At 38.8% G+C, this 22,034-nt stretch overlaps 1 protein-coding gene across 11 annotated transcripts in view; it reads left to right on the top strand.

The window, feature by feature from the left end:
* Window positions 1-20,496, top strand: part of SANBR (SANT and BTB domain regulator of CSR) — a 58,620-nt gene extending 38,124 nt beyond the window's left edge. For 5 of the 11 annotated variants that reach the window (XM_063648694.1, XM_063648695.1, XM_063648696.1 and 2 more), the window contains 10 exons: window positions 25-170; window positions 2,689-2,788; window positions 4,443-4,475; window positions 5,327-5,426; window positions 12,195-12,286; window positions 13,585-13,613; window positions 13,695-13,786; window positions 14,258-14,346; window positions 17,397-17,488; window positions 18,336-20,496. In XM_063648694.1, coding sequence (XP_063504764.1) covers window positions 25-170; window positions 2,689-2,788; window positions 4,443-4,475; window positions 5,327-5,426; window positions 12,195-12,286; window positions 13,585-13,613; window positions 13,695-13,786; window positions 14,258-14,346; window positions 17,397-17,488; window positions 18,336-18,372 — 810 coding nt within the window. In that variant the 3' untranslated portion in view covers window positions 18,373-20,496. Of the gene's footprint in view, window positions 1-24; window positions 171-2,688; window positions 2,789-4,442; window positions 4,476-5,326; window positions 5,427-8,629; window positions 8,737-11,885; window positions 12,164-12,194; window positions 12,287-13,584; window positions 13,614-13,694; window positions 13,787-14,257; window positions 14,347-17,396; window positions 17,489-18,335 lie in introns of those variants that run through there. The other 6 variants (XM_054475055.2, XM_054475054.2, XR_008500563.2 and 3 more) reach the window with 5 other exon arrangements.
* The last annotated feature ends 1,538 nt before the right edge of the window (window positions 20,497-22,034 follow it).

Genomic DNA, 22,034 nt, shown 5'->3' with positions numbered 1-22,034 from the left:
AATTTATTGTCTCTTATGTGACAGGGCTGTAAAGTGAGGGACCACATGGTTACACTTCGTGATCAAGGTGAAGGCGGAGATTTGCCGTCCTGTCCCACTGCTAGAATGTTGGACGATTTGCACAAGTACAGAGATGTCATTGTTGTGCCTTTTTCAAAAGATACAGTTAGGTGAGGGGTGGAAAAACCCAACACTGTATTATGGCTTTATTCAGCGGTTCCCATTTCAGAATCCCTTATCCCCAAATCAGCAACGTCAGTCCTCAAGTAGTTTTCATTATTTCAGAAAACTTAACTGAAATTATATGTTAGCTTACAATAAGAGCAGACAAATGTTTATTTGATAGGCAGAACACTTAAAAATACTGGAGGCGGGCGCGGGGGCTCATGCCTGTAATCCCAGCACTTTGGGAGGCCGAGGTGGGCAGATCACGAGGTCAGGAGATTGAGAGCATCCTGGCTAACGCGGTGAAACCCCGTCTCTACTAAAAATACAAAAAATTAGCCGGGTGTGGTGGTGGGCGCCTGTAGTCCCAGCTACTTGGGAGGCTGAGGCGGGAGAATGGCGTGAACCCGGGAGGCGGAGCTGGCAGTGAGCCGAGATCGCGCCACTGCACTCCAGCCTGGGTGACAGAGCAAAAAAAAAGAGCCCTTGGTGATTAAAAAGGTTAAGACCTTAAATCCAATTTGTGGTGGTGACGAGTGAGGGTTCCCAAGTTCCTTGAGGCCCTGTCAACCAATTGATCAACCAATTGATTGTTATCAATCAATGCATGATTGATACAACTAGAAAAAAATGTTGATGGTTGAGTTCATCTCTCCATGAGTATGAACTTCTCGAATTCAGTAATTTCTGAAGTCACATTCATCATTTTGCAATGGCAGCAGGTTGTAAGGTTAGAGGCTGGAGGACTCTTTAAAAGAGGCTGTTCTTAGTCAGCCACAGTGGCTCATGCCTTTAATCCCAGCACTTTGGGAGGCCGAGGCAGGTGGATCACTTGAGGTCAGGAGTTTGAGACCAGTCTGGCCAACATGGTGAAACCCCATGATCATTGATTGTATCAATCAATGCATGATTGATACAACTAGAAAAAAATGTTGATGGTTGAGTTCATCTCTCCATGAGTTTGAACTCCTTGAATTCAGTAATTTCTGAAGTCACTTTCATCATTTTGCAGTGGTAGCAGGTTGTAAGGTTAGAGGCTGGAGGACACTTTAAAAGAGGCTGTTCTTAGCCAGGCGTGGTGGCTCACATTCCCAGCACTTTGAGAGGCCGAGGCAGGCCGATCACTTGAGGTCAAGAGTTTGAGACCAGCCTGGCCAACATGGTGAAACCCCATCTCTACTAACCAGGCATGGTGGCGGGCATCTGTAATCCTAGCTATTTGAGAGGCTGAGGCAGGAGAATTGCTTGAACCAGGGAGGCAGAGGCTACAGTGAGCTGAGATTGTGCCAATGCATTCCAGCCTGGGCAACAGAAGGAGACTCCATCTCAAAAAAAAAAAAAGCATTTCAGTTGGAGTTTCGCTCTTGTTGCCCAAGCTGGAGTGCAGTGGCACGATCTTGGCTCACTGCAAGCTCCGCCTCCCGGGTTCACACCATTCTCCTGCCTCAGCCTCCCAAGTAGCTGGGATTACAGCCACCCGCCACCACACCCAGCTAATTTTTGTATTTTTAGTAGATACAGGGTTTCACCATGTTGGCTAGGTTGGTCTCGAACTCCTGACCTCGTGAGCCTCCTGCCTCAGCCTCCCAAAGTGCTGGGATTACAGGCGTGAGCCACCGTGCCTGGCCCCCACTTTTTTTTGTTTGTTTGTTTTTTGAGATGAGTCTCACTCTGTCACCAGGCTGGAGTGCAGTGGTGCAATCTCAGCTCACTGCAACCTCCGCCTCCCGGGTTCAAGCAGTTGCCCTGCCTCAGCCTTCCAAGTAGCTAGGATTACAGGCATGTGCCACCATGCCTGGCTAATTTTTTGTATTTTAGTAGAGACAGGGTTTCACCATGTTGGCCAATATGGTCTCAATCTCCTGACCTCGTGATCCGCCCGCCTCGGCCTCGCAAAGTGCTGGGATTAGAGGCGTGACCCACTGCGCCCAGCCAAGGCTGTTCTTAAAGCAGTACCAATTATAGCACTGCCCATTCCACCACCTCATAGGTATGATGCTTCAAGTACAATGGTGCTTGCTGAATGGGGTGTCTTTTGCTAGAGGAATCACTAGACGAATTAAGAAATGTCATTGTTGGCCAGGCGCGGTGGCTCACACCTGTAATCCCAGCATTTTGGGAGCCAAGGCGGGTGGATCACCTGAGGTCAAGAGTTCAGGACCAGCCTGGCCAACATGGTGAAACCCTGTTTCTACAAAAATACAAAAATTAGCCAGGCATGATGGCGGGTGCCTGTAATCCCAGCTACTCATGAGGCTAAGGCAGGAGAATCGCTTGTACCCAGGAGGCAAAGGTTGCAGTGAGCCAAGATCATGCCATTGCCCTCCAGCCTGGGTGACAGAGCGAGACTCTATCTCAAAAAAAAAAAAAAAAAAGGAAATGTCATTGTTGAAGTGATATCCTTATACTCAGGAACTGTATTTCTAAAAAGCAATTTATGAAACATTTGTAATAAAAAGATATTCACATTTAAATTTTTAAGAAAGTAAACTCTTCTCCATAAAAATGTCTTTTTCTTTCAAGTGATGTTGGGGTTGGCCCCTGTGATGAAAAGGGTATAGAATGTGATGTTTTACTGGAGCCAAATACACTGTGGGGTCCCAAAACTGGGGAGCTCAATGCTGTGAGTAGTTTTTTTCACTTATTCTTTATTTACATAAATAATTAGTGACATTTAATCTTTGACAGGAACCTGATCAGTTTAAGTCGAAATTGAACTGACTACCTAATCATAAGAATGTATTATGCCTAGTAATAGGACTCTAAGGGTAATAGGACACATTTCTTGCCCTCAAAGAATTAATAATGAATACATTTAAATTTGGGGAAAAAAACAGCATGGGGCCAGCCACGGTGACTCACACCTGTAATTCCAGCACTTTGGGAGGTTGAGGCAGGAAGATGGCTTGAGCCCAGGAGTTTGAGACCAGCCTGGGCAATATAGTGAGACCTCATCTCTACAAAAAAGGTTTAAAACTTACCCAAGTGTGGTGCCTTGTGCCTGTAGTCCAAGTTTTGCTGGGAGGCTGAGGTGGGAAGATTGCTTAAGCCCAGGAGGCAGAGGTTGCAGTGAGCCAAGATCACACTACTACACTCCACCCTGGGTGACAGAGGGAGACTGTGTCTTAAAAAAAAAGAAAAACCGAAAACATAACATGGTCTTTAAGGTTTTTATTATGGACAAATTATGATTTTGAGGAATGAAGATAGCATGAATGGATATTTTGTTTCCTTCTCCTTCTGTAAACTTTTTTTGGCATAAAATTATCCTTTTATTGTAATTAGGAATATATTTAGATTCTTCAAAAGTTCCAGCCTGGAGTCTGGGTGACAGAGTGAGACCCTGTCTCAAAAAACAAACACACAAAAGTTTCAAAACTGAAATATTTTTAAAGTGACCAGAAAACTTGATTCCTTTGATTCCTTTTTATTCATTTGCCTTTGTTACTAAGGACCAGGGAATTATATTTGCCTATGAATGTTCTGTCTTTGTGTTGGTTAAGATAGCTTTTACTTGAGAAAGTGAAATATTCCCTGTGAAGTGCTTTATAAACTTCAGACAGCTATACAAATATTCAGTCATGCCGGGCATGGTGGTTCATGCTTGTAATCCCCACACTTTGGGAGGCTGAGATCAGGAGTTCAAGACCAGCCTGGTCAAGATGGTGAAACCCTGTCTTTACTAAAAATACAAAATTTAGCTGGGCGCAGTGGTGTGCGCCTGTAATCCCAGCTACTCAGGAGGCTAAAGCAGGAGAATCGCTTAAACCCAGAAGGCAGAGGTTGCGGTGAGTGGAGATCATGTCACTGCACTCCAGCCTGGGTGACAGAGTGACACTCTGTCTCAAAAAAAAAAAAAATTCACACATTGACATTTATTTATTAATTATATGTCAGACAACAAACTAGATTTATTGAATGTCCATATGTAGTCTGCTTCCTTAATTTATATTAAAATATAAACATTAAAAAGTGATTGAAATAGTTCTAAAAATAACTAAAATTATTTTAGTAATTTACTTGTACTTGATTTACTTGTCCTTTGGAAATAATACTGGGAAAGTGTCTTTCTTTTAGAAAACATCCACATCCTCCTCTAGCAGAGGATATTAAAGACTGTAACATATCACTTTCAGCCTGAGTTTTAAATTACGTTTCAGCCTGGAAGGGAACTGTATTTGTAACTTTTTTCAACTCTTCTGCAATATCCATATCAAAATAAGGAGCTGCAATCTGGGTAAATGCAGATTTATTAATCTCTTATTCCTGTCTTATAGTTCTTGTCATTGAAAAACTGGACTCTACAACTGGTAAGTGAGCAATTATAGTTAGCATTCATGGATCTCTTTCTTCCTAAATTAAAGTTTAGTTTAATAGAATCTTATCAGTATCTTATTTTACAAATTTTGGTTAAATATACGTCTTCCTTTTCAGATTCTCCTATTTAGCACTTAAGTAAAAATGCCATTAAATTATTTAAGACAGACTCATATTCCATATCTGGCTGCATAATCCATAGATCTAGTAAAATGATTTTTTAAAGTCACTCTTACATCATATTTAGGACATTGAACAAAGCAACAAACCTGCTAAGTTCCAGTTATTTGATTGTTTGAGTAATTGGTTGACTTTTTTTTTTTTTTTACCTGTTTGCCAGTACTATGCTGTCTGCCATCAATATTCATAAGAATGGAATAGGAATTTGGATTAGTGATAACAGACAGTAGGGCACAGAGATGCAGGAAAGTAATGCAGATATGGTTAAATAATCCAGGACCACATTCACCCAGAGAATGTGCATATGTGCTTGTTTATAAGACTACTTTAATATTGGTATTTACTATATTGTAATTTGATCTTAATATCAAGGAATATACGTTTAGTTGAGTGATAGAGGTACAATTCAACAAATACTGAGTACTTGTGTGCCTACTACTGTTCTAGGTTCTGTGAAGGAATTAAAAAATATATGAAGTAATGTAAGCCTGCTCCAAATGTAAAAATTCTTATGTCTGTTTCCTGGATATTGTGCTAGTCAGAGGTTATTTTATCAGCTCTTGATTGACTCATTCATTCAGAAGAAATTTAGGTAAATGTGTTTGAAAGAATTCAATAAAAAATCATAATATTACATTTATAATAGATTTTTTTTTTAACTTAGAAACAACAGTCACTGTTTTCAGAAGAAGAAGAATATACCACTGGATCTGAGGTCACTGAAGATGAAGTTGGAGATGAAGAAGAAGTATCCAAGAAACAAAGTATTGGTTTATAAGTTAAAATCAAATCTCACTGTTTATGAAGGGGTTACATTCTGAAGGCATTAATGCAAGGGATGGGGAATTGGTTTTATATAGAGAGTAGGTTGCAACATAGAAAAAAAATTGAAAGGAGACACCATCAAGATTTCCTAACCCGGGCATGAACACAGAATACTCAAAGCTATAAAGAAAGGGCAGTACACTGAGAAAGAACTCTCCAGATTTTCACTTCAGGTGCAACTAAATGTGTGACTCATTTCAGATGAAATGTGATCTGAGATGTGTACCTGAGATGATTTGGAGTGATACTCAAATGAACCATTAAATAACATTCATAAATGTATGATTTTTTTTTAGTGGAAAGCATGGTTGTTTTGTGTTTTGTTTTTTTTTTTTTGAGACAGAGTCTTACTCTGTCACAGTGGCGCAATCTTGGCTCACTGCAACCTCTGCTTCCTGGGTTCAAGCAATTCTCCTGCCTCAGTCTCCTGAGTAGCTCGGACTACTCAGCTAATTTTTCTGTATTTTTAATAGAGACGGAGTTTCACAATGTTGGTCAGGCTGGTCTTGAACTCCTGACGTCAGATGATCCACCTGCCTCGGCCTCCCAAAGTGCTGGGATTACAGGCGTGAGCCGCTGTGCCCGGCCGAAAGCATGATTATTGTACAACTATAAAATTAACTTGTGTCAAAATTTCTCAACTCATTAGTTCCGAGAAACAGCAAGGAAAATTGGTTCAAAGAGACTTTGAAGACTCAAGTATCTGTAGGCAATTATGAATCTGTTTTGTCACAATAATTTACCTCTTTTAGGATTTCATATGAATAGAATCATGACTAATCTTTTGTCTCTGGCTTCTTTCTCTTAGTATAAGGTTTTTGAGATTCATTCATATTGTTTATTCCTTTTTATTGCAGAGTGGTATTCCATTATACTACTTTTGAAAAAAGAATGTTGGTCTGGGCGCAGTGGCTCATACCTGTAATCCCAGCACTTTGGGAAGCCGAGGCGGGCAGATCACCTGAGGTCAGGTGTTCGAGAGCAGCCTGGCCAACATGGTGAAACCCTGTCGCTACTAAAAATACAAAAATTAGGCCAGGCACGATGGCTCATGCCTGTAATCTCAGCACTTTAGGAGGCCGAGGCAGGCGGATCACCTGAGGTCAGGAGTTCAAGAGCAGCCTGGCCAACATGGTGAAACCCTGTCTCTACAAAAATACAAAAATTAGCCGGGCATAATGACGGGTTCCTGTAATCCCAGCTATTTGGGAGGCCAAGGTGGGAGAACTGCTTGAACCTGCAAGGCGGAGGTTGCAGTGAGCCAAGATCGTGCCATTGCACTCCAGCCTGGGCGACACAGCGAGACTCTGTCTCAAAAAAAAAAAATACAAAAATTAGCTGGGCATGGTGGCAGGTGCGTGTAATCACAGCTACTCAGGAGGCTGAGGCAGGAGAATCACTTGAACCCAGGAAGGGGTGGTTGCAGTGAGCCGAAACCATCCCATTGCACTCCAGCCTGGGCAATCAGAGTGAAACTCCATCTAAAAAAAAAAGTTAAAAGAAGATTGTAAGTTAGATACAAAATTGATCAGTGTCATTCAACTTAGTGAACCTGTAACTCTTAGGTTATCTTTTTAGAAATAATTTGCATTTTTATTAGACACAAAAACCTGAAAGTTAACATGTAACTTTCAGTTGCCATCAGTAGATGGTAGTCAGACATAGGATATTCTTTTAGAGTTAAATGATTCTTGAGTAGGCATGTTAAACAACCCTCCAATATGACATTGAAAAAATACGCTGCAGCCAGGCGCAGTGGCTCACGTCTGTAATCCCAGCACTCTGGGAGGCCGAGGCGGGCGGATCACGAGGTCAGAAGATCGAGACCATCCTGGCTAACACAGTGAAACCCTGTCTCTACTAAAAATACAAAAAATTAGCTGGGCGTGGTGGCGGGCACCTGTAGTCCCAGCTACTCGGGAGGCTGAGGCAGAAGAATGGTGTGAACCTGGGAGGCGGAGCTTGCAGTGAGCCGAGATTGTGCCACTGCACTCCAGCCTGGGTGACAGAGTGAGACTCCGTCTCAAAAAAAAAGAAAAGAAAAAACATGCTGCCTTCCCTTTACTTCTCTCCAAGTTTTACATAATTTTTCTTAACATCTTGAATCCTCCAATGAAAAAGCTGGTTCTTTAGCAATTTTGTGTCCATTTTAATTAGTAAAGGAGAAAATTCTACAATGTTTCTTTTCAACAGTTTGATTGAGGTATAAGTTATATGTTACAAAATTCACCCATTTTTAGTGTACATGTAGATGAGTTTTGGCACACAGATGTGTAACCACCACTAAAATCAAAATCTAGAACATATTTCAAAAAGTTCCTTTGTCCCCCTTTGTACTCAGTTCCCTTTCTCCATTTCTGCCCTCAGGCAACCATGAATCTGTTTTGTCAAAACAATTTACCTTTCTTAGGGTTTCATATGAATGGAATCATGAGTAATTTTTTGTCCCTGGCTTCTTTCACTTAGTATGAGATTTTTTGAGATTCATCCATATTATTGCATGTGTCAGTAGTTTATTCCTTTTTATTGCAGAGTAGTATTCCATTGTATGGCTATACCATACTTTGTTTATCCATTCCCAATTTCATGGGCATATGGGTTGTTTCCTCTTGTTGGCTATTGTGAATAATGCTGCTGTGAACATTTGCATACAAGTCTGTGTGGACATGTGTTTTCATTTTTCTTGAGTAGATACTTAGGAGTAAAGTTACTAGATCATATGGTAAGTGTATGTTTCACTTTGTAAGAAACTGCCAAATTGTTTTGCAAAGTGACCGTTTTGCATCTCCACGAGCAGTGGAGCATTCCCAGCAGTAGTGTATGAGAGTTCCAGTTGCTGCACATTCACATCAGTACTTGGTATTATTGGTCTTTTTAATTTTAGCCATTCTAGTGGGTAGTGTTAAGCAACTTTTCATGTTTTTACTGACCATTTATATATCTTTTTTATGAAGTGTTTGTTTAAATCTTTGGCCCGTTTTTATTGGATCATTTGCCTTATTATTGAATTGTAAGATTTCTTTATATATACTTTAGACCTAAGTCTTTTTTGTCATTCATATGTTTCTCAATATTTCCCCTAATCTGTGCCTTGCCTTTTAATTTTCTTTTTTTTTTCTTTTTTTTTTTTTTTTTGAGATAGAGTCTTGTTCTGTCATCCAGGCTGGAGTGTAGAGGTGCGATCTCTCACTGCAACCTCTGCCTCCTGGGTTCCAGCGATTCTTCTGCCTCAGCCTCCCGAGTAGCTGGGATTACAGGTGTGCACCACCACACTGGGCTACTTTTTGTATTTTTAGTAGAGATGGGGTTTTGCCATGTTGGCCAAGCTGGTCTCGAACTCCTGACCTCAGGTGATCCGCCTGCGTCGGCCTCCCAAGTGCTGGGATTACAGGCATGAGCCACTGCACCAGGCCTAATTTTCTTAATGATGTCTTTTGATGAGCTAAAGTTTTAAATTTTGTGAATTCTGATTTTTTAGTTTTTCCTTTTTATGTTCCATTATTTAATAGCTAAGAAGTATTTGCCTACCTCAAAGTCACAAAGATTTTCTGCTGTGTTTTCTTCTAGAAGTTGTATGATTTTTAGCTTTTTATTTAAGATTATGATCCCATTCAGGTTAATTTTTGTTTATTGTGTGAGTTAAGGGTCAAGCTTCCTTTTTTCCATAGGCATAGCCGGTTGTTCTAGCACCATTTATTGAAAAGAGTATTCTTTTCTAACGTATTGGATTACCTTGGCATGTTAAAAATTGGTTGACCATTTACATATGGCCCCATTTCCAAACTCTGTTTTCTTCCATTGATTCTTATGTCTTTCTTTACATCAGCATATCAATACCACACTGTTAATTTTTGTAGATTTTAGTGAGTCTTGAAACTTGGTGGTGTGAGTCCTCCAAAATTGTTCTTTAATTTTAAATTATTTTGGCCTTTCAAGGTACTTTGCATTTTCTACAAATTTTAGAGTCTGTGTGGATGTTTCTACAAATATCTTTTTGGGATTTTTGTTGGGATTGTGTTGAACCCATATACCAGTTTGGGGTGAATTCCTTTTTTTTCCAATGGCAGTTCTTCCCATCCATGAACATGGAATATCTCTCCATTTATTTAGGACTTCTTTAATGTCTCTCAACAATGTTTTGTAGTTTCAGTGTACAGGTGTTGAACATCTTTTGTTAAATTTATTCCTCCATATTTTTATGCTATTATAAATGGAATTGTTTTTCCGGTTGCTCATTGATGGTAATACTAATGATGGTCAAAATACAATTGATGTTTGTATACTGACTTTGTGTCCTATGACCCTGCTAAATTCAGTTATTTGCTCTTTTCATTTATTAGATTTCATTCCAATCTGTATACCTTTTATTTATATGTCTTGCCTTTTGTGCTGGTTAGGACCTGATATTGAATAGAAGTGGTGAAAACAGACAGACATTCTTACCTTGTCTGATGGGGAAAACATCCAGTCTTTAACCATTAAGTATGTAATGTCAGTTGTCGGCTTCCCATAAATGTCCTTTCTCAGTTGAGAAAGTTCCTTTCTGTTTCTATTTTGCTGAGTTTTTATAGCGAATAGGTGTTGCATTTTATCAAATGCTTTTTCTCCATCTATTGAGAGGATCATATAGATGTTCTCCTTTATTGTATCAATTAGGTACATTGATTGATTTTTCACATGTTACACCAGTATTCTGTTGTAAACTCCACTTGGTCATTTGTTACTCTTTTTATATATCACTGCAGGGGTCTGTCCCTCAGATCCTCACCCAACGACGGATGAATAACGTACACTGACACAGATATTATGCTTGTCTGTCCGGCTGAGAGTCTGGGCCGCTTACAGACTCCCAGGAGAGTGCTGTAAAGAGTTGCAACCGCGACCCAGACTTGCTGGCTTTCCCAGCATTTATTCAGCACACATTAAACGACAAAAGTCTCAAGTAAAAGCCACTAGAATGTAATTACCGTTGCCGACCCACCTAGTAGAGAGCAATCATGCACCCACAGATTGTCAAAGGTTAGTCTTAGGACCACATGAGTAAACAAGCTATTTAGATAGACTCCTCTACATTCCTATGTTAATTACCCTTACTATAGCTCAAAGAGGATTAGGCTGCCTTCAGCCATAACTCTATCCTGAGGCTTCTGCAAAAACCTTCTGGCCTTCTAAGAAAGTTTATTTTACAGTTTTTCCCACCATCCTGACTGAACTCCTACATCTCACTGCATTGGACTTGCATATATATATGCGTGTATCTATGTATATATACATGTACGTGTATACGCGTGTGTGTGTGCATGTACGTGTATACGCGTGTGTGTGTGCGTACATGTATACGCGCGTGCGTGTGCGTACGTGTACACGCGCGTGCGTGTACGTGTACACGCGCGTGTATATATGCACATACATATATTTTTGAGACAGGAGCTCTCTCTGTCGCCCAGGCTTGAATGCAGTGCCGTGATCACAGCTCACTGCAGCCTCGACCTCCCAAAGCTCAAGCAGTTCTCCCACCCAAGCCTCCTGAGTAACTGGGACCACAGGTGTGCACCACCATGCCCAGCTAATCTTTAAGATTTTTTATAGAGACAAGGTCTCCTTATATTGCCCAGGATGTTCTTGAACTCCTAGCCACGAGCAATCCTCCTACCTCGGCCTCCCAAAGTGGTAGGATTACAGGTGTGAGCCACCATGCCTGGGCTTACTTGCTAATATTTTGTTAAGGATTTTTTGTTTCTGTTCATGAGAGATATTTGTAGTTTTCTTGTTATGTATTTTGCAAGTTTTGATATCAGAGTCATGATGACCTTAGAAAATGAGTGACATCACCCCTCTTTTCTGAAAGAGTTTGTGTAGGATTCGTATTGTTTCTCCCTTAAAAGAATAATAAAATTCAGCAGTGAAGCCATATGGGCCTGGAGCTTTTGTTATAGGAAGGCTTTAAATTATGAATTCACTTTCATTAGTTAGTAGATGCTATTCAAGTTTTCTATTGCCTCTTCAATTTGTTTTGATTATTTCTGTCTTTCAAGGAATTTTATCCAATTTGTCAGATTTATTGGCATAAAGTCACTCATAGTATATATATATATATATATTTTTTTTTTTTTTTGGAGACAGAGTCTCGCTCTATCATCAGGCTGAAATGGTACAATCTCGGCTCACTGCAATCTCTACCTCCTGGGTTCAAGTGATTCTTGTGCCTCAGTCTCCCGAGTAGCTGGGAGTACAGGCACGCACCAACATACTTGGCTAATTTTTGTACTTTTAGTATAAATGTAAATGTGCCTAATTATAAAGCCCTAAAATATACAAAGCAAAAACAGACAAATCTGTAAGGAAAAATACACAGATTACCACTTATAGCTAGAGATTTCAATACTTCTTTCTTACAGCTGCTTGGGAGGCCGAGGCACGAGAATCGCTTAAACCCGTGAAGCAGAGATTGCAGTGATCCGAGATCATGCCACTGCACTCCAGTATGGGTGACAGAGCAAGACTCGGTCTCAAAAAAAAAAAAGAAAATGAACCCCTGTAAAGCAATTTCAGCTTTGCTTCATGGTATATTTGCTTTTTATCCAGAGGTTAATTTGTTAGTTTTCTTTAAACAATGTTTTACTTAATAGTCTTATTGTTTAGAAGTAACAAGTGGACTGGAAAAGTATATGGGGCCTAAGCTTATAACATTGTCTTCTCATTATCAGGGAAAAAGGAGAAGCCAAAGAAGTTCACTAGACAACCAAAAAAGCAGATATCTTCACCCTGTGCCCAGAGGAAAGAAAAGGCATTGGAGAAGGTAACTCTGAATTATCTGTTGTTATTTTAAAGTTCATATGGAAAAATAAGCAAGTGAGTATAGCCAGAAAAAAATAAAAAGTTAAGAGTAATGAAGACACATGGAATGCTAGCAATGTAAAAATGAAGTTTTTTATAGACTGAGATTAAAGATCTCTAAGATATATTGACAAATGAGGAAAGGAAGGTGCAGAAATGTATAGTGGTATAGTATGCTACCATTTGTGTAAAGTAGATGGGGGAAATATATAAATGAACTTCCTTGTATATGCATAAAATGTTTCTGGAAGGCTACATAAGAACTTGATAAAATTGGTTGCCTCTCAGGAAGGGAACTGAACATGTAAGGGACAGAAGTGAGACTCTTTTCATTATATGTGCTATTATACCTTTTGAATTTTAAACCAATATTACTTATTCAAAAAATTAAAAATAGTCTTTTAAATTAAAAATAAATTATATTTTATGACATTAAAAAATAATTCTTATTTCTCCATGCCTTTGAAGGAAGGGGTAAAAAAGCCAGGTAGGAATAAGAGAATAGTAATAACCACCATTGGCTAAAAGAAAAACTGTGAATTTCAAAAATGTGTGATAGGTTGAGTCTGGTTTAAGATCCACAGAGTTACTTACATTGGACACATTGTACATTCATCTTTGTGTTAAGTAGCACAGGCATATGAGTGGGTTAATTCTAAAAAAAATTGTATCAGCTGGCTGGGCATGATCGCTCATGCCTGTAATCCTAGCACTTTGGGAGGTCAAAGTGGGTGGATTGCTTGAGCCCAAGAGTTTGAGACCAGCCTGGGCAACATGGCAAAACCCCATTTCTACTAAAAAAAAAATACAAAAGTTAGCCAGGCATGGTGGTGCACACCTGTAGTCCCAGCTACTCAGGAGGCTGAGGTGGGAGGATCACTTGAGACCAGGAAGTTGAGCCTGCAGTGAGCTATAATCATGCCACTGCACTCCAGCCTGGGCAACAGAGTGAGACCCTGTATTCAAAAAAAAAAAATTGCATAAGCTGGGATTCCAAGGTTAACAAATGAAGCTGCATTCAAATTCTAGGTCTGTATCTCTTGGAGAAGTTTCTTAACTTCTCTGAACCCGTTTTATTATGAAGATATTAACAGTGCTTGTCTCATGTGGTTGGTGCAAGGTTTAAATGAAATAGCACTTGTAATGCCCTTGGTACAGTGTCTTCACACTCAGTAAGAGTGAACTCTTTTTATTACTAACTATAGCACTAATCAGTAAACATGTTCTAATTGGGCCTTAATGTTGTCTACTTTTTTTTAGTCAGCTTCTAGAGATGTGTCTCCTTTCGTGTGAGTATTGCTCCTTAATCCAATCGGATATCCACTCTTAAAGAAGCATCAATGCTGATTTTTGTTCAATTTTTTCAATAGTGTGAGTATGCAGAAGAATAAGTGGGATGCCACAAGATCCTTGAGATTCAACCAGGATGCACAAAGAGAAGATGGTAAATTTTATTATTCGGGTAATGTACAAATTGGATGTAAATAGCAATGATTGGTGTGTCTTTCATTTTATACAGTATGCTGAATAGCTCTAGAGGTTCTAGCTAAAGTAAGTCCCCAAATTTGCATATTCCCTTAGGCAACAACCAGAGTTTCATTACTAGACAACCCCACTGAATAATGTATTATTTTATGCATCTGTGGTTTTGAGATCACTCACATTGACCTGTGCCCATTAGTTTCACCGTAAAGGTGACCGAATATGTTTTAGGCTGTTTTATGGTAATCTAAAAAGCAGCACAGTTATCCACAGATGAGTCATTTGCCACTTGCTAACTTAAATTCTTCACAGATATATAGATGTATGTGTCTGTAAAATAGCTTATCAAAAGATATTTTCATAAACCCTAGGTGATTACAGTCTTTTTTGAGAAATAAAAAGTTATATATCATCCTTATGAAAAGTAAAGTTTACTGTTTTTTCCCTTCAGATCAACGGCGAATGTCTGAAATTACAGGGCACCTAATAAAAATGAGATTGGGGGATCTGGACCGAGTCAAGTCAAAGGAAGCAAAAGAAGTAAGAATTGTGTACTAGTGTATTGTACTTGTGTAAAATATGCCTTCCTACTTTTATTTTCAGCTTAGGATTATAAAGATGTTTTAGGCAGAATTTTAAAAGAGTAATTTATGTGTTTGTTTTTTTGTTTTTTTCTTTGAGATGGAGTTTTGCTCTTGTTGCCCAGGCTGGAATGCAGTGGTGCAATCTTGGCTCATTGCAACCTTCGCCTCGTGGGTTCAAGCAGTTCTCCTGCCTCAGCCTCCCAAATAGCTGGGTTACAGGCATGCACCACCAGGCCCAGCTGATTTTTTTGTATTCAGTAGAGATGGGGTTTCACCATGTTGGTCAGGCTGGTCTCGAACTCCTGACCTCACGTGATCCACCCACTTTGGCCTCCCAAAGTGCTGGGATTACAGGCGTGAGCCACCACACCTGGCCAAATATATGTGGGGGTTTTTTGTTGTTTTTTCTTTTTTTGAGATGGAGTCTCGCTCACTGATACTTGCAGTGGTGCCATCTTGGCTCACTGCAACCTCCACCTCCCAGGTTCAAGTGATTCTCCTGCCTCAGCCTCCCAAGTAGCTGGGACTACAGGCATGCACCACCGTGCCTGGCTAATTTTTTCATTTTTAGTAGAGACAGGGTTTCACCATGTTGGCCAGGCTGGTCTTGAGCTTTTGACCTCATGATCCGCCCGCCTCAGCCTCCTAAAGTACTGGGATTACAGGCGTGAGCCACAATGCCTGGCCACATTTATGTATTTTTTTGTATTCTGTACCAGTTAGCCTGTTTATTCACGTAAAAGTTTTCCACCATGTCTTATTATCCATGGTCCATAGGTCATCTATAACACATATAATAAAGTACATCATTGCTGAAAATGTGTCGTCGCACCAAGAGTAGGTTAACTGTGCGTTGTTGACCAAATACTAATTATCCAGAGGGTGACTGTCTGAAAGTACCAATTTTCATCAACTCTGCATGTAGTGCTTAGATGTCATCTCTAAAATAAGATGTCATCTTGCTGAAAATGGTGACAAGAAACACCTATATTCTTGCTAGAATTACATTTTAGTCATGACATTTTTTATTATCATTAGTATTGATGTTATGTAAGTACCATACTCTTGCCCTAATTCTTTTATTTAAAAATTTACTTCTCTATAAAACTTCTAAAAGGAAACATAGGAGAAAATATTTGTGACCTTAGGAAAATATTTCTTAGCCTACAACACCAAAAGCATGATCCATAAATGAAAAATTGGACTTCATCAGCATTTAAAATTTCTACTTTTCAAAAGACACTGTTTAGACAATGAAAAGACAAGCCATAAACTATGAGAAAATGTGTGTAAAACACCTGATAAGGAATGTGTATCCAGAATCTATAAAGAACTCTCAAAACTCAATAATAAAATTTAAAAACCTAATAAAAATAAATGGGCAAAAGAGTAAACAGACACCATGAAAAAAAGGATTTCCATGCCAGATAAGCGTATATCATTAGATGTGCTAAGATACAACATCATTAGTACTTAGGGAAATGTAAATTAAAACCTAAATGAGGCCAGTTACAGTGGCTCACACCTGTAATCTCAGCACTTTGGGAGGCCAAGGTGGAAGGATCACTTGAACCCAGGAGTTTGAGACCAGCCTGGGCAATATGATGAAACCCTATCTCTACAAAAAAAGTAACAACAATTAGCCGGGTATGGTGGTGGATGCCCGTGGTCCCAGCTACGTGCGAGGCTGAAGTAGGAGGATCGCTTGAGCCTGGGAGGCAGAAGTTGCAATGAGCCAAGAGCACGCCACTGCACTCCTGCCTGGGCAACAGAACGAGACCCTTTCTCCAAAGGAAAAAACCCATACCAAGTGCTGATGAGGATGTGGAGCAACTGGAACTCTCATATATAGCTAGTAGAAATGCAAAAAGGAATGGTCACTTTGGAAAATAGTTTGGCAATTTCTTATAGACATTCCCTCACCATACAGATCAATTCACACATTTTTATAATAGCTTTATTCATAATTGCTAAAAACTAGAAATACTATAAATGATGTCCTTTACCTGGTAAATGGGAAAACAAACTGCATATAAAAAGAACATTAGACTGGGTGCAGTGGCTCACACCTGTAATCCCAGCACTTTGGGAGGCCGAGGCGGGCAGATCACAAAGTCAAGAGATCAAGACCATCTGGCCAACATGGTGAAACCCCGTCTCTACTAAAAATTCAAAAATTAGCTGGGTGTGGTGGTGCAGGCCTGTAATCCCATCTACTCAGGAGGCTGAGGCAGGAGAATCGCTTGAACCTGGGAGGTGGAGGTTGCAGTGAGCCAAGATCGTGCCACTGCACTCTAGCCTGGGCAACACAGAGTGAGACTCCATCTCAAAAAGAACATTGAGCCCAGGAATTCAAGACCAGCATGGGCAACATAGGGAGATTCTGTTTCTACAAAAAATAAATTAGTTGAGCGTGGTGGTGCACACCTGTGAGGTCTCAGCTCCTCTGGAGGCTGAGGTAGGAGGATCACCCAGGAGGTCAGGGCTGCAGTAAGCCTTGATCACACCACTGTACTCCAGCCTGGCTGACAGAGTGAGATGCTGTCTCCAAACAAAAGGAACAAACTTCTGATGTACGCATCAATATGGATGAATCTCCTATATGTGAAAGAAGCTAGATTCAAATGGCTACATGTTATATGATTCTACTTATATAATGTTCTGGAAAATGCAAAACTATAGGGATAGAAAACAGACAAATAGTTGCCAGAAATTGGTAGTGGTAGGTAGATCGACTTGACAGGAACAAGGGAATTTTCTTGGGGGTGAAAGGACTATTTTCTGTGTCTTCATCGTGACAGTAGTTATATAACTGTATGCATTTGTCAAAACCCACACCTGTACACTAAAATGGTACATTTTTCTTTATGTAAATTAAACCTCAAAAAGACTGGATTTAAAAAATCAAAATAAAATTACTTCTAAATTAAAAAGTAATCCCATTTTAATAAAGCAGAGCTTCTATTGATTCTATGAAGATAACAGTATTGCTTCTTTATTCTGCAGTTTGCAGGAGGTATTTATTCCAGGCTGGAAGCACAAATCAAGGCCTCAGTGCCAATTAGTGCACGCCAAAGCAGCTCAGAGAAAAACACAAGGTAAATCAGCATAAACTAAACCAGAGTGTCAATGGCTTTGAAGTGAATTTTTTTTTAAGATAAATCATATGAACACTAGAAACATATCATTTGAGTTTGGTTTTATGTTTTGTTTCAATGATTATATTATCAAGGCACTAATTAGAAACAGATTTTAACTTAGATAAAATCTAATGAAAATATAGCTTTGTGGATTTTTTTAAGTTTTCTGCTTGTTGGACTAACTTCATTCTGAGCCAACTCCTGATAAAACTATAATGTAAGCTATAGTGCTACTGGAAGTAGCAGAATTTTTGTACTATTTGTAGATCACATATTAATACTTTATATAAATCACTGTAATCTTTACCACTCCTTGCTTTATATTTTATTTCTCTTAATAAAATCTAACTGGTGGGTCTTATGTCATTTTACATCACAAATTTTCTGTTAGAGATTAACAGTTACTGAGATTTGAACATTAATATTACAGATTCTAATTCCTTATCTATAATTCTGAAATCCAGAAAGTTCAAAAAGCTAAAAGTGCTTTCATACATTTGTAGCAATTCAGACTTGCACTGAGCTGCTATGATACCATTTATATTTTTTATTCATCCCACTTGTATTTGATTATGGGGCACTGCTCCAGATCCATTATACACAATGTACATAACGTATTATCTCTGAGAAGTAACAAATCTGAATTCCAAAAATACATCTCCTTTTAAGAGTTTTAGAAAATGGATTACGGAGCTGCAAGATTTGTTAAACCTTGATGTTGCCAAACCAACATAATCTAGAGGAGCACCAACTTCCTATTGTTTTAGAAGCAATTCTGACCTCCCTTTCTGTTTAAAAAATCTAGGTCTAAAAGTCGTTTTGGTCAAGGGCGTCCTGCATAAAGCACCTTAAAATATAAGTAAAAAGAGAGAAGGCACTCTTCTGGACATCTGAAATTGCTCACTTCTTGAAGATCTTCAGAACAATGACTTCCAACTGTTTTATGTTATTATTATTTTAATCCACATAAATCATAATGCTAAAAGAAATACGTAGTTAGGTTTTATGAAAATCTACTTGTAAATATGAAACTTTTTAAATCTGATTTTCTTTTAATATGATTCTAGGCTATGTAGAAAGCAATTATTTAAAAATTTGCATAGTTGAGACTCCCAGTGTTTTCCTTTATTTATTTGAAAAAGAAGAGGCCTAAACTGTCAGGTAGCCAAGTTTTTTTAAGACCTTAAAATTTAGGGGAACATAACTGGTAGTGTTACCATGCATGTGCACTGATTGTAATGTACTTTGGAGCTGTAAATCTTGAGATAACATTGAGAACTGCAGGTTGTGTGACAAAATTCCCAATGATGCTAATTTTAAGTCTGCATGAATATTAAGGAGTGACAGTTCTCAAGACTGCATTAAATGAAGTTTCAGGGTAAGGTATTTCAGTACTGTGTTGGGCAGAAGGGTTAATTTTTTTCAGCATTATATCATGGAAAGTACAATGTTAATCCAACTTTTTTTTTCTTTCAGTTTTTAATGCTTATCTATTGATCATCTGAGCTGGAATTACTGATTATTACTCTGTCCTCTGTGAAACTAGTGGCATTCTGCATTTGGAAAAATAACCATTGGTAGTTTTAGGATAGTAAATCATTTCTGTTATATGAGGCACCCACTGTATAGTTCTCAGGGCTCTAAAACCCAACCATATTTCTATAACCATTCAAATAACTCCTTAAAACAGTTATACTTGCTAGTTCTGTCTAAAATTTTCCAAATACATTAGATAGGTGAAAGTTTGCATATATTCAAGAAAAATCAAAATAAAATTCTATTTTATAAATCATGTTTAAATTTTTCTAACCAGGCAGAAAGAGTGCTCAGGGAAAATTTGTTCCAAACTATAACCATATAATAAATTATGTGTTTGTAAATTATATGTAGGTCTCTGAAAAACTTTAAGATGCACTGTTTCTATTTTTTTAAGTTTTAATTTGCCTTATAATTGACATTTCTTCAAATTATTCAGAGAACAGACTTTAATAATGTGTGACAAAAGAGCAATTTCCATTGAAATATTGAAGTGTTACACTCAGTTTACACGTACAGAAATCATTCTTTTTAGTGAGTCTTTTAGTTGATAAATGAAGCTAGATGTTATTTGATAACCTTGGCTTTGCCAAGGTTTTTGAACTGCTGTTTAGAAATTTTGTTGCAGTTTATATTTGTTTCAATTGTTTGATACTGTGGAAATAGACTTTTATTTTCTAAAGAAAATGTCTTGCAGTACATATTATATGTAAGTACTCTGTTAAATACCAGAGGTTTTTTTTGTAGTTTACTGTGTTTTCTGATTAAAGGATTTGGGTTTGTACATGTAAACAGTGCTGTAATGGTTACGACTAGATAAGGAAAAAATACATGTGCTCTTTTGATTTTTAACTGATGGTAAAAAGGCAAAGTGCTTCTCCCCTGGGAGGACTGTACCACTGAATTGATTTTTACAAACCAGAATTTATCAGAATTTGATTCTCTTCAGAATGCTTTTGGCCAGGTGCAGTGGCTCATGCCAGTAATCCCAGCACTTTGGGAGGCTGAGGCGGGCAGATCACCTGAGGTCAGGAGTTTGAGACCAGCCTGGCCAACGTGGTGAAACCCCATCTCTACTAAAAATACAAAAAGATTAGCCGGGCATGGTGGCGCACACCTGTAGTCCCAGCTACTCAGGAGGCTGAGGCACAAGAATTGTTTGAACCCGGGCAGCAGAGGTTGCAGTGAGCTGAGATCATGCCACTGCACTCCTAGCCTGGGCGACAGAGCGAGACTCCATCTCAATTTAAAACAAAAAAAGAATGTGTTTTTTATTTTGTTAATGTTTGCCTGTTATACATAGCACCGGTACCGCAAACATTTTACTTAAACTCTTAATAGCATTTCTTTTGCCAGATACTTTAATATTTCACCTTACATTAATCCTGGATTCACATTTCTTTCATTGAAATAAATGTTAATGACAAAAATTGTTTGGAAAGTCTCTTTATCTGAATTATTCCAGCTTCTCAGAAAAAAAGTCTAGAGTAGCTCTAGATTCCACAGGTTTTCATGGAAAATTATCTCTGCTACAAGGTGAAATTTTTGAGTTTTAAGATTATTTTAGGCCAGGCACAGTGGCTTATGTCTGCAATCCCAGCACTTTTGGAGGCCAAGGCAGGAGGATTGCTTGAGCCCAGGAGTTCAAGATCAGCCTGGGCAACATAGTGAGACCTCGTCTCTACAAAAATAAAAATTAAAAAAATTAACCTGGCATGGTGGCACGCACCTGTGGTCCTAGCTATTAGGGAGGCTGAGGTGGAAGAATTGCTTGAGCCTGAGAGTGCAAGGCTTCAGTGAGCCATGATTGTGCCATTGCACTCCAGCCTGTGCAGCAGAACAAGACCCTGTCAAAAAAAAAAAAAAAAAGATTATTTTAAATGAGGTTATGCTGGTAAAGATTTACTAAACATTTAAGGGATAAAATATTTCAGAAAAGATGATCTGATAACAATGCTCATTGTACACAATTGCATTTATTTGTTACTTTCCTTCTTCACAATACTCAGCCAGGTACAGTGAGATGTGCTTATTGCTTTGGAAGCTGAGGCTGAAGCTCTGTCAAGCTTGTCTGCTAAAGGCACGTTATAATATAAAAACAAACCAAAAAATGTATTTTGTCTTTAATTCCTGGAATTAATTCTGCAGCCAACTTTCAGCTATTCACTGAGCAACTGTGTCACACCTCCCAGGATAGGCTAACTCTCTTTAAGATTTTGGGGCAATTAAATAAGTTAATAGATCTAAAACAACTAGCACAGTACTTTCTGGCCTATAGTAAGCCCTCCATAAATGTTTGCTATTATTGTTGCATTGTTACGTTAACATGTGGAAGGTAGCCTGAATTCTTTGAGAGTTTTATATCCCTTTTCCTGTAACTTGAGTTGTGAAGACTGTGTATGTGTGTGCGTATATGTATTTAGTGCAAGAAAGGAGGCACCTAATACTTTTGTGGTTTCTATGGCATCATTTGAAAGTTAAAAGAAAATCATACCAAATGTCTTATCTTATTTAGGCAAAGTGAGTGGCATTTGTAGAAAGAGCTAGGTAAAGAATACTGTTTCCTGATATGTGGTAGGGAACTATGTGGTAGGGAGCTATGCTGTTTTCAAAGAGGCTTCAACTGAAGGACAGTAAGTGAAGGCCATAGCAAAGTCTAATAGCAGCTCTCTTTCTAAGATGTATCTTTCCTTGAGAAAATATAGCCAGTTTGGTTCTTACTATTTGTTTATGAACACAGCCAATTCTTACCAAACTGGAGGTGATGGTCCTAGTAGTTGCTATTTGTTGAATGCTTTGGTTATGCTAAAGATCATGCTCCTGATATATTCCTTATCTCCTTCAGCTTCACGTCACCCACCCCCCACCCCCGCGGCCAAATTGGGCATTATCCCCATTTTACAGGTGGAAGAGAACATTCAGCGAGGCATAGTAAACTACATACTGGGGTTGGAATCTGGGTCTATCA

Source organism: Pongo pygmaeus, chromosome 12, assembly GCF_028885625.2.
Source record: "Pongo pygmaeus isolate AG05252 chromosome 12, NHGRI_mPonPyg2-v2.0_pri, whole genome shotgun sequence".
NCBI classification, from domain to species: domain Eukaryota; kingdom Metazoa; phylum Chordata; class Mammalia; order Primates; family Hominidae; genus Pongo; species Pongo pygmaeus.
Note: the sequence above shows the minus strand (reverse complement) of the source record. Positions and strands in the feature narration are given on the sequence as shown.